The sequence below is a fragment of the Dipodomys merriami genome, unplaced genomic scaffold, assembly GCF_024711535.1.
Source record: "Dipodomys merriami isolate MVZ:Mamm:240054 unplaced genomic scaffold, mDipMer1.0.p SCAF_20, whole genome shotgun sequence".
Taxonomy (NCBI): domain Eukaryota; kingdom Metazoa; phylum Chordata; class Mammalia; order Rodentia; family Heteromyidae; genus Dipodomys; species Dipodomys merriami.
In genome coordinates this window covers 4,759,247-4,771,779 of record NW_027203382.1, presented here as the reverse complement: position 1 = coordinate 4,771,779, position 12,533 = coordinate 4,759,247, and the positions used below count along the sequence as shown (strand labels likewise).

At 41.6% G+C, this 12,533-nt stretch overlaps 1 protein-coding gene across 1 annotated transcript in view; it reads right to left on the bottom strand.

Annotated features, from left to right (window-relative positions):
* St8sia4 (ST8 alpha-N-acetyl-neuraminide alpha-2,8-sialyltransferase 4) overlaps positions 1-9,827 on the bottom strand; it is a 93,063-nt gene extending 83,236 nt beyond the window's left edge. The window contains exons 1-2 of the mRNA XM_070031016.1: positions 9,391-9,827; positions 1,814-1,945 (exon numbers count right to left, since the gene is read on the bottom strand). Of these exons, the coding sequence (XP_069887117.1) occupies positions 1,814-1,945; positions 9,391-9,503 (245 nt within the window). The 5' untranslated portion in view covers positions 9,504-9,827. The remainder of the gene's footprint in view (positions 1-1,813; positions 1,946-9,390) is intronic.
* Positions 9,828-12,533: the final 2,706 nt, after the last annotated feature.

The following is a 12,533-nucleotide window of genomic DNA, read 5'->3' as shown; positions in this document are numbered from 1 at the left end:
AGAAGTGAATAGAATCTTGCATGGTAGCACACAACTGTATACCAGGCAAAAGGATCAAAAGTTCATGGCCAGCTCATGCCAAATTAGCAGGGTAAGACCCTGGCTCCAAAATAGCATACAAATAAAAAGGAGAGGGGTATGATTCAAGTGGTAGAGTGCTTTCATAGTATGCACAGTGAAACCTGGTTTTAATGATCTATATGAGGGAGGGGAAAGAAAAGTGAGTTCATAACTCAAGCAAATGGTTCAGCCTCTTATCTTTTACCTAATGAGATACTCTTATAAAGACTTGGTGCTTATATTTAGTATATGTCTGAATCAAGCAGAAAAGGTCAGATAAGGTGATGTTAGGGAAATGAACCCTAAGATATGTATTCAAATGTTTTTTTTTTCTTTCATGTGATCGTTTCTAACACATTTATAAGATTATTTCTTTGTTGCTTTGTATGTCCCTCCCCCACAGTATAACCCCTGCTTTCACTGTATTTGACGTCGGTATAATTTGTGGAGGGGAAGGGGAAAAACAAATCGTTTAAATAGGGATACAAGTGGACCCATTGCAACAATGAGATGTACAAGTCGTTATGTCGAAAACGAACTTTACAACTTTCTTGCGGGGTGGGTGGGAAGGGGGTGTGTGTGGGGGAGGAGGATTGGGTGGGGGGCGCAGGCAGGATGGGAAGGGATGGGAAGGGGAAACAAAGGAGGAGGCTACAATGCTTGATAAGAAATGTACTCATTATCTTGCCAATGTAATTGTAACTCCTCTGTACAGTATTTTCACAATTAAAAAAAAAAAGACTTGGTGCTAGTGTTTAAACATTGAATAATTAGCTTTTGGGGGGGGGGGGGTCTGGTCGTGGGGCCTAAACTCTGGGCCTGGGCACTGTCCCTCAGCTCTTCATCTCAAGGCTAATGCTCTACCACTTGAGCCACTGCGCCACTTCGGGCTTTTTTCTTTTTGCTTAACCCAGGGCCTCATGCATGCAAGGCAAGTGCTCTACCACTGAGCCACCTTCCCAGCCCCTAATTAGCATTTTTCTAATGCTAAAAACTACAATAATTTTATTGTGTACGATTCCATTTTTCTGAAGCTTTAGAGCTCTGATTTACATATTTAAGTCTAAAAGGCCTTAATTTAGACATATTTACCAGCAATAATACAACAAAACTACAGAGGAAGATAATATGTTCCCTGTTTCCATAATTAGGAGGGTGTAGCACTAGTTTTCCTTATTAATAGGATTATAACAGAGAAAATTATTTTCCTTGATATACATAGGTATTGAGTTTTGTTTTAAGAGTTCATTTCAGCTAATGCTATCTAGTCTGGGAAATAAGGCAGAAGTACAGAAATTGTATTATCTGAGTTTTGTCCATTTTTTACATGAGCTCACAGAAACACCATCTATGGATAGATCAACTCTACTTATAATGTCAACAAAATAGAAGTTGATGATCTGTTTCATCTACTTGAGAAAACCTAAGGTCAGAATGAAGACTCAATAGGAAAAAAGCAATTCTCAAAATCTATGCTCATGCTGAGCAAATAAAAGTATCTCAAATATTAGTAATCAGTTCAATATTTTATTCTACTAGTATAAAACATTATATTCAAAATACTCATATTCATCTTTGTTTCTTGATATGACTTCATTTTTATGATTTTATTTTCTTTAGAGAGACTAAGTAAAACTAGTTCACATTTTATTAAAGAACTCATACATCCAGTGATTAATATAAGTTGGATAGAGCTAATTAACATATTTGAGAACATGATTTGAAATTTTTGTGTCTTAGTAAAGAAACTCACCTTATCTCCAAGACCAAAGAGGAATTGATTTTCCAACCTTCTGTAGAGTGCTGGAAGATTGATGTCCCAGCTTTTCGAGTAATTTTATCAGAGCTATTGACAAGTGATCGGCTTAAACTCAATTCACCATCTCTGAAAGAAAACAAAATTACCAGCTTTGTGAAAGCAAGAAGCATTTTGTCTAACTAGCACAACATTACTGTTGAAAAAATCAAACACTATATTTTTCCTCTGTTAGAAGGAAAAATCTAAGCACCATAAAAGTTGTTCTCATAATTAAATTAGGTCAAGGGTCTTGCATATAATCCCAGGTGCTCAGAAGGTAGAGATCAGGAGAATCACAGTTCAAAGCCATCCCTCAAAAAAAAAAGTTAGCAAGATCCCTTCTCAGTCAGAATCTGAGTGTAATTGCATTTGATTCCAGATAGGAAAAAGATATAGGTAGGAGAGTTGCACTGTGAAGCAAAACTATGGGACCTCCGCTGAAAAATAACTAGTGCAATATCGATACTCACTAAACAATATATTAGAATTGAACTGTACAATTGGGGTAAGCTTGGAGGAAGGGAAAGTGGGAGAAAAACAACAAATGTACTCACTACCTTACATATATAACTGTAACTCCTCTGTATATCACCTTGAAAATCAAATTTTTTTTAAAAAGAGGGGGGGCTGGGAAGGTGGCTCAGTGGTAGAGCACTTGCCTTGCATGCATGAGGCCCTCAGTTCAGTTGAGTCCTCAGCACCACATAAGCAGAAAAAGCCGGAAGTGGTGCTATATTGTTCAGGTGGTTGAGCGCTAGCCTTGAGCTGAAGAGCTGAGGGACAGCGCCCAGGCCCAGAGTTCAGCCCCCACAACTGACAAAAGAGAGCGAGAGAGAGAGAGAGAGAGAGAGAGCGAGAGAGAGAGAGAGAGAGAGAGAGAGAGAGAAAGAGAGAGAGAGAGAGAGAGAGAGAGAGAGAGAGAGAGAGAGAGAGAGAGAGAGAGGGCTGAGTGCATGATAGAAGCCAGTGGAATGCCTGTTTAGCAAGCTTGAGACCTTTAGACCAAACACTGTATATGTCTCTCAAAAAGAAATAAATAAATAAGACTGCATCACAACATCCTTTTTTTTGGGGGGGGGGGTCCGGTCGTAGGGCCTGAACTCGGCGTGGGCGCTGTCCCTCAGCTCTTCAGCTCAAGGCTAGCACTCTACCACCTGAGCTACAGCGCTGCTTCTGGCTTTTTTTCTTTTTGCTTATGTGGTGCTGAGGAATCAAACCCAAGGCCTCATGCATGCAAGGCAAGCGCTGAACCACTGAGCCACCTTCCCAACACCCAACATCCTTTTTAAAATGGAAGTTATTTCTATATAAAGAAAAGAGTTCATGATACTTAAAGAAAAAAAATTCTTATCAAAGTCCTGCTTTCTACTTGTAACCACACCCCCACAACTAATTCTGCTTGGATGATAGAAAGAGAAAGTATCTCCTTTCATAAAAGGCACATAAGCATAATAGGAAGAAATTTTGTTTGAATTATGGATACTTCAGAATATCAGGAGATCAGGGCATGATTCTGAAGCTTGCTAGTTCTTGCTAGTTTCTAGGTCATAATGGCCTTATTTTAACCTTGACAATCATAACAACAGTATCCAATATGAAATGACTTTAAGGATTAAGTGGTTCTTTGTATAAAAAGTAGTATTAGTGTTAATTTTAAAAACTGGCCTTAGAACAACTAAAAAATGAGATATTTCAGGGGAGAGAGATTGGATCAGGGAAAAGAAAAATTCATTTGGTGACAATTATTCTTAGAATTTTCTACTTTATCAAGAAATGGAGTACACCTTTAAAATCAGTGTTGTCAGGACCATGTATCAAGTAAACTGGTAGTATTTGATGCTATATGTTGATGAAGAAAAGAAACCCCTATGATATAATTTATGTAATTAGGGTATTTATAGCTAAATGATTTATTATCCAATAGACTCCTCTCTTTTTACTTTATTGGTGGAAACCCAGATTCCAAGAATGAAATAATTACTACTAATGGCAAATGCACAAAACTCATAGCTACCTCAATATGTGCACTTATTTCTTTCATGTCAACTTTTAATTTTCAGACTCTCCAAGATGTGGCTAAAAGTAACATGAGTATTTGTTCAGTCATGAAGTCTAAATGTATGTTTATTATGTGGGCAATCCTCTCTGACTATCAATGGAACATTTCTTGTGTAACAGCTGTTGGATAAAGTCTGTAATTGAAGGCTTATACTGTGGTATTTTGGTTCACATTCTTTTTTAAACATGAACCAGCTCAAAGCATCATATCAAGTCACTCCCTGTGAAATTTAGAGCCCTATAAAAAATTAGTATTTTAAACAAGCCTACTGATGAAAATCTATGTCTCTGGATGGCTAACAATAGTCACTCACAGAGGTCATTTAGAGTGTGAGGAAACATGAGGTTGTATTTTATTCTCAGTGTCCCAGAAGTCAAATTTCATGTTACACATTTAATAATAATCATTGCATTTGAATGAAAATGTAAATATAAACAGAAGTTAACCCATACTATTTTTGAGTATATATACCCATTCTCTTAAAAGCATATAACATCAGTACTTTGGGGAGGGAGGGATGGGACTTTCCAGTCTCATACCATCAATAACTATCCTGATAATACCATTATCTTGTTTCTCACAAACTGCTGTGATTATAATAAAAATTTCTGCTTCCCATAATTTTTCATAAATGAAAACAGAAACATGGACTTACACTTCTAAGGTTATAAATGATTGCTGAAATGACATGGACAAACATTGTTACCTGCCCAATGTTCACTGTAATATATGTGTAAACTTTTCAAAATGTCTTCCATTAAAAAAAAAGAACTTAAAAAGTTGGCATCTGATCATGAATATGATGTTACTATGGTAACATATAGTAACTAGTGTTACTATTTTAACCCTCATGTTACTGTAGTAACTATCCTGTTACTATTGAGGTTTGAATTATTTTCATTGAACAGACTATGGGTCAGAGATCAGGTTTTTAATCACTGGAAAGAACTTTGAATGAAATCCTGTCCACAAATAATCACATTTCCCTTTATAATCAATGGGATTTATGTGTGAGAAGGCCAAACTAAGTGCAGTCTGAGGCTCTAGGGATTTTTTTTTTATAAACTTAAACAAACACCAAAGGATTTTTCACATGTGATCTTAGTAGCACTCTTGTCTTAGAAAAGACTTCCTTCCTGTGAATGCAAGGCATGAAGGATGTTTCCACCCCCTGATTGTTTCTCATTTCAAATCTGCCCTGACTTTTGAACAGCTGCACTGAAAAAAAAAAAAAAGATTTTTTTTTTGCATAGGACTATCTATAAAAATACTCAACATGCATTCTTAAAGGGGAAGAACAAAACACATCAAAGAAATCACTCAACATGAGAGCAATAGAGTACAAAGTATTCCTGCTTATATGTAAAACAGAAACATCTACAAAGACTATTTTTTTGGATACCAGTGGCAGAAAATTGGTTTTTGTTACCTACTATTTATTAAAAGCTTTTTTCTCTTTGATATAAGTCCAGGTTTCACCTCAACTTATTCTGTCAGGGCTGCAGTACACTGCAAATGTGATTAAATTCACTGCTGGAAATTAGGTCCCTAAAGTCCATTGATCCCCATGGAGAGTCTACATGACCTGACTTAGAATGAATATGTTCCCTTTGCACTAAGTTAAACTTCCTTCACAATTTAAAACTCTATAAAAGTCATTTAAAAAAATTGCTTCACACTAAGCCTGAGCATAAACAGAAACCAATTTTATGTTTCTATTCCCCATGTGTAAAACAACTAAAAGTAGAGATGAGATTGTGGATTCTAGTACAATTGCAAACAAAATATTTGAGGTAAAGTCCAAATCCTTGATTCCTGCTTTATAAAAATGTTGTCTACTCTAGAGCAAATTGAACTTGTTTGACATTTGCAATATGCTAAGTATGAGTGATTTTCACTTATCTGCAGTCAGTTTTATTAATTTCCAAACTAATGCTATTGATTACTTAGTGAAATTAACTATGTGTATAGGATTTTTTTAAAGAGGCTTCTAGATAATAATAAAGGTAAGCTAAAGTCTCATTTGTGATTAACTAGAAAAATAGGGTTGTAAGGTAACAACCAACACAACTATTTGTAGAAACTGAAGTTTGTACAGTTTTGTCTTTATCTCAGTAAATGAGCATGCAGATATATCTTACATGTGAAGATCTTAAAACTCGTTTTAATTATAATTCTAAATAGCACATAGACCCAAATAAATCACAGACTAGAATCCCCATTTAGAAAAATAATAGAAAAAATCAAGGAGAGACCATTCAAAGCACACTGAGTTAAACTTTATCGGTCATGGGGCTGGAACTCTGGGCCTGGCCCGTGTCCCTCAGTGAGGGTTCTATCACTTGAGCCACAGCGCCCCTTCCGGTTTTCTGGAGTTTTATTGGAGATAAGAATCTCACGGACTTTTCTGCCCGGGCTGGCTTTGAACCACGATCCTCAAATCTCAGCGTCCTGAGTAGCTAGAATTACAGGTGTAAGCCATTGGCGCCCGGCCCTACGTAAGTTTTATGGAACAAAAATATTCGTTGTAGGTGTTTAATAATTATTACTTGAACTATTGCGGAATTTTCCTAAAAATAAAAGCAAAAAATAAAACAACAACAACAACAACAAACAGAAAAAAACCCTGCTAGTATTTCTGTAGAAATATGAAAAGTGGGTGTTAGGTGGAAAAGTTTTGCTGGTAATCTCTTTCTTTCTGTCCAGAACCACTATTGAACATGTCAAATAAGAAGAGTAATGCTACATTGATTGTAGATGGGACCTCCCAGGAAAAGAGGACAGGGGTCAAAGACATAAAGAAACGGCTTGCTTTTTGAGAGAAGAAAGGGGCGGGGGGACCAAGAAACAAAATAACAGGAAATGTGAATCAAAACTTGTGAGGGGTGATGCTGTAAGATGAAAGGATTGTAGAAGATAGGAACTCCTGACCACTCACAAGGCGCGCAGTGCCCCCCAAAGGCCAGAGCCTGCCTCCTTTGCTTCACTTTTACATGCAGCATTGACCAGGGCTCCAGACCAGAACCTTCACCGATAAGGTAGTCATCTCATCCCCAAACTGCTCTGTCCACCAAGCCTGCTGAAGAGGAGAGTCAATGAGATAGTAAAACAGTTTTACGAGTGAACTCCTGAGAGTTGGAAAGAAACCACGAGTTTTCCATCACTAGCCTTTCCACTGAATTTTTCATGCCGGGGTCGGGGGTGGGGGAGGGCGAGGGGTGGACATCAGCAATCTGAAAGTCCTTCTCTTTCTCAGCATCTACAGATTTACTCCTGGGGAGGCTAATTCCACACGCCGATAAATAGCCCGAGGGCAGTACAGGTTCTAGGATGCTTCCAGGCATCTGTGGGAGAAGGGTTGCCGGCTTGCTGCCTTGCTTTCTGAAGGGCTGCAATTACGGGCTTTAATTAAGGAGGAGGAGCTGGGTTGCTAGCTCAGCAACGAAAGTGATTTTTTTTTCTTTTTGGCTTATTTTCAGCCAAATGACTTTGATTCCTTCCAAAAAGGCAGTTCGCCTGTTTTCTCACCCATTCTTCAGACTCGCTGCTGGCTCCCCGGGATGAAGGGCTGGACCCACTGCGCATGGCGCTTCCTGTTTGGTTCATTCAAGCGCCCGCCCCAAGCCTTCACTAAAGATTTGGGAAGGGACCACAACTCAGCTAGAAAAGGCAGCGGGCTGAAGACCCAGCCCTGCGAGCCCTACCCGCCAGCAGGCTCCTCCTACGCCCAAGGTTTCGAAAGGCCGAGGAAGAAATGTCTCCGGTGAAATGTGGGTGTCCCGAATCTGGTCATTCCCCTGGAGGGACTCCTAGTGCGCTCCCCGTGAGTGCTCGCAGTTTGGGGGGGGAGGGGACTCGGAGTGGTAGGGTAGTCTGGGGGGAGCCCCCCGCCCCCTTCCGCGCCCTGCCCACTCTTCTTCCCCAGGGTCCCGAGTGAATGGTCCAAACCCTCCAAGTCCTGTCGATGGAACCTCTTTGTTCAGGCTCATCCTTGGAGTCCACTGGCCCAGAAAAGAAGGAACAAAGGGCCTCTAGCCTCACGCTCCAGCCTCCGCCCCTCTCACCAGAGCTCCCACGAGCTCCCACGAGCGCGGGTCCACCACCTTCCCAAAGATGCCTTTGTCTGCCTGACAACCACAGGGCTGGCGTGGGTATATGCCCACGCCCCCAACCAACACTTCCTTTCTTACAATTGGCATGACAAGATTTCCACACCATCCACTTCTGGGTAGAGGACCCTGAAGGGTGTTTTTATTTATTGTTTCCTTACGTCAGTATAGACCTTGAATAGGTCTAGCGATGAATAAAAATAGAAGAAAGAAAGGGGAAACAAAATCCTGTCCTCACTCGCGCGCCCCCTTTATACTGTACTGCTGCTATCCTGATGCTTCACAGAAAAGCGATTCCTTCTGTGAGGATAGACCTGCGTTTTGCTCACTTAAATGGGAGGAGCAGGAATACTAAATGGCATGCAAGAAGTTGAGCCGAGTGTTAACGGTGTGTTAACGGTCCCGTGACACTCGCGTACAAACACGCACAAAAAGACAGCCTCATTCTTCTTCGATTTAGCAATGGCAGGGAAAAATAAAAATAAGAGCGGCAGAGTTCCTGACCGTGGGTGCCTGGGAAAGGGAAGATCACGGCAACAGGACTTTGAACTGAGTTGACAGCTGGGTTTGGCATCCTCAGAGAAACGCTACGGAGCCATTCAGTAGCACAAAGTTGCACCACCCACTCCCTGGGTAAACTTCAAAGGCTCGGGGAGCAGGGGAAGGGGGCGGGAGGAAGGAAGTGTGATATTTAGAGAACTTAACAACGGGGCAAGGAGATTCTGAATTCATCTAGGCGAACTCAAGAAATAGAATCCAGCCTGTGAAAATACCAGCAACCAGTTTCCTTCTAAAACTGTAACCATGACACCCTGCGAGTTTCAGCAGTGAAAGAGCAAATAAGGGAGTATCTTGGATGGTACTGTAATTTCAAACTCAAAATTAAAAAAAAAAATCTACATCTTTACCACCGGACCCCAACAAAGAGCAGAAAATCACAGGCGACCCGTGTCCTTGTTTTCCTCTCTATCTCTCTAGATAGAGCAGAAAAAGAGGGGCAGGCAGCCTTTTGGAGAAGAAAGACATCTCGCTTGAGTTCTGCCCAAGGACTGAAAGCACAGGAGCACACGAGTTCTTTGTTGGCAGTTCTGCATTTACTTCTGCTTGGGTAAGAAAAGCACCCAGCGCCAATAACAACTGACTCCACCGCACCGGGCAAGTTGAACTCCTACCAGCAACAGCACAAGGAAAGCATGCATACCACAACAACAGCCTTTGTGATTTAATGCACGATACCACCAGCCACACACGAGCTCACACCAACACACCCACTATCCCAACACCATCACTGTAACCCGTCTGTGCGCACACTTCATGTATGGCGTGACTTTTTGTTATATCCTGAAAGGAAGCTTTGCATTTACCCGACGAGTTGCGTCTCCTGGCGCTCCTCAGTTCTTGCTATTTCTTTTGTCTTATAAAAGATCAGGAGCAGACTTATAGTGCAGATCGTCCACCTCTTCCTAATGGAGCGCATCTTGGCTGCCCGGGAAAGTCCTGGTTGTCCCGTTTCCCGCACCTTGGCTGGATTTCAAAGCTCCGTTTTTGGGAAATAGGCGAGGGAGGCGGCTGGGGGAGGGGGGGTGTGATCTAGGGGGAAAAAAATAGGCGAAGAGAGCGCGGAACGGGGATCCCAAGATCAGGTCGCTAGGGTCCTCTAGGGCCGGAGCTCCTCACTGGTCTTCCACCGGTGCCCAGCGGCCAGCCGCTCCGTTCGCGCCAGCCAGCGCAGCCCCGGTCTCTCTGCGCCGCCTCCCAGGGGCTCAGGTTTCTTTTCAAATGTGACACCTTGTGCTTCGGAGGTGGCGGCCGCTTCTGCAGCTGGGTTCGGGGGCGTCACTGGCCCTTCCCTCTAGCTAGCAGGGAAATGATGAGCAAAACCAGCCAATCGCCAAGCGGAGGGGGCGGAGGCTGCTGTTGCCTTGCGATGCTGCCGGCAGCTTGGATAGTAACCTAGCAGGCTCAGTCTGCACCGTATGGAGAGAGGAAGCTCACACTCACACGCGCGTGCTATCACACACACACACACACACACACACACACACACACACACACACACACACACACACACGATCTTCTAGGACATTAAAGCGTCAGATTTCTGGACACAGAAACCCTAGATGCTCTTGTGGACAGCGTATCTCTGCTGGAAAAATGATGAGAGTCGCGTCCCATGGGAAGAATGCTTTGGATAAAGCTGGGAGTTCAGGGTTGGTAGCGAGAGGAGTTGCTTGGCTTTTGGTTTGTGTGTTTGTTTTGTTTTTTTGTTGGTGTTTTCCCCAGCTTCTTTGCTAAACGTTCAAAGGCGTACAGGCAACAGCACGCCCTCTGAGGTAGGTGGAAGGGATCTGGAAGGAGGAAGGGGGAGAATGCTGGTCATTCCGTGTACAAATCAACCTGGTAAGTACAAACACGTAGAGGAGCCAATTAGCGGATCTGTCGCGCTGACCGGGTGGTGGATAACATGAGGAACTCGGCTTACGAATCTGCAAGACATAAAGTCAGAGGTGTCATCCGGAACTTTATAGCATAATGATGTGATGCGTTTATTGTGCTTTGAAACTCCTCACGAAGAAGTTTAAAAAAAAATCCTCATGTCTTTTACCCTTCACTGCAGAAGACAGGATTACCGGGAAGAACAGCTGCTTGCAGACACATTCACATTCTCCAACAAGCAGAAAAGGAAGGGGGGCGGGGGGAGGAAGGGCAAAAAGTCTCATCGATAACTATCTGAACATTAGATGTTTCCCCTTCTCTTCTTGCTTTACCATTTTCTTTCCTTGTATCGTGTGCTATTCACCCTTTTTGAATTCTGTATTTCAGTTTTGGGGTTGAATTCGTTTTCATTAGTCTTTGCTTTCGTATCTCACTGGGAGAAATGCTTGTTAAGGGCAGTGGTACCACATCTCACTTCTGGATTTTGCTGTGGAGCTAGGACTCAGAAACGGCTTAGAAGGCAATGTCTGGAAGTTAGATTTCTCGTGTTGCTATGCACTGGTCCCAAGATCACAGAGACTTCTGATTCTCTCTGGCCTTGAATTCTTCTCTACTCAAGTTGAACAGTAGTTCTGGTAGCTATCGACTCTTGCTTTTCGGGGTTAAAACCTTTCAGTGCTTAAAAATGTGAGGCCCATGACCATTCTTCAGTACAAGAGCTGTACATCCCCACTTACCTGGATAGACAGCTTAAAATAGCAACAGCCAACATCTTTGTTTACAATCACAAAGTTCCGGGGGCCGGAGGTGTGGCTCAGCTGTACAGTGCTTGCTTAGCTGTGGGAGCCTCTCTGTTGGATCCCATGCACTGAAAACACCTGAAAAAGGGGGATATCTAATAATAATTGCCACAGCTCACTTGTGGTTCAAAAAAGTTTCAAATATCCCAGTTTTCAAAGGCTTTGTCTTTACAGAAGAGTGAACAAAAGGGTTGGATACAAAATGCCCCAAGGAGCAATAATTATGAGCTTTTATTGACACTACAAGTGGCCCACTGGGAGTCTTTGAGTTTATTGATGTCTAGACAAATAGTGCTTGCATTAATGCATTTCTATTACACTGACTCCTCAACTAGCTGAAACAGCAAGATTAAAGTAACTTTTTCTTAAGGGGAACTGAAAGATGAAGTGCGTCATGGTTTGGATGCTAAATACTCTATAGTAAATGTTGAACTTTGAACAGTATACAAACCTATTTTGGACTTCAGATAAAGCTTAACTCTTACCAGGAGAATGCAATTAAATTCTCCCAGAATTTCTTGAGGTATGTCAGGTAAACTAAGAGGACACAGAAACATAGGGATGAGAAACACCATCTAAGCAGACAGAAACCTGAATTGTTTAAAAAGGAACAGCTTTTAATCTAGATAATTTTCAATATGGTACCAAGAACTAGATGTGCAATTGAAAATATACACTTGGTATCTAAATAAGTATCTGGATCATGGTATCTTGGGTAGAATTAGATAGGCAGGGTGTTTACACTTTTGCTACCAGGGAAAGGGAACTTCCTGGTGGAGGGTACAAAGATTTTAAGCTTTCTAAAGGCTAAAGGGTAACAAGGGCAGAAGGGTAAATTAGTGAAGGGAAAGGAATCTTGTACAGCCTCAGACAGGAATAAATGAACAGCGGTTCTTAGGGCAGGTCAGTATAGTTAAAACAGGAAGTAGGAAGGAAGAACATGAGTTTCAGTTTGATCTTACAATTTTGCAGCCCCACAACTTGAAATAGTCTTCCTAAACCAGAAAGCCCCACGGAAAAAAAAGTTTTAATTCATCTTTGGAGCTGTAAATAACACTTCATCCAAATAGGAAAAATTCAAACTCAGCTGCTAATCTAAATAAACTCTAAGAACTAGACAGAAGGGCATAAGACAAAATTAAATGTCCAGAAGAGAAAACTTGAACTTAAAAGTTGTTATATCTGATGTTGATAGGTAGAGAGGCAAATTTCTGTTGAAGAAAACAATTCTGAAAGGTGATAATGACTCTGGGAGACTCAAGGACTTTGGC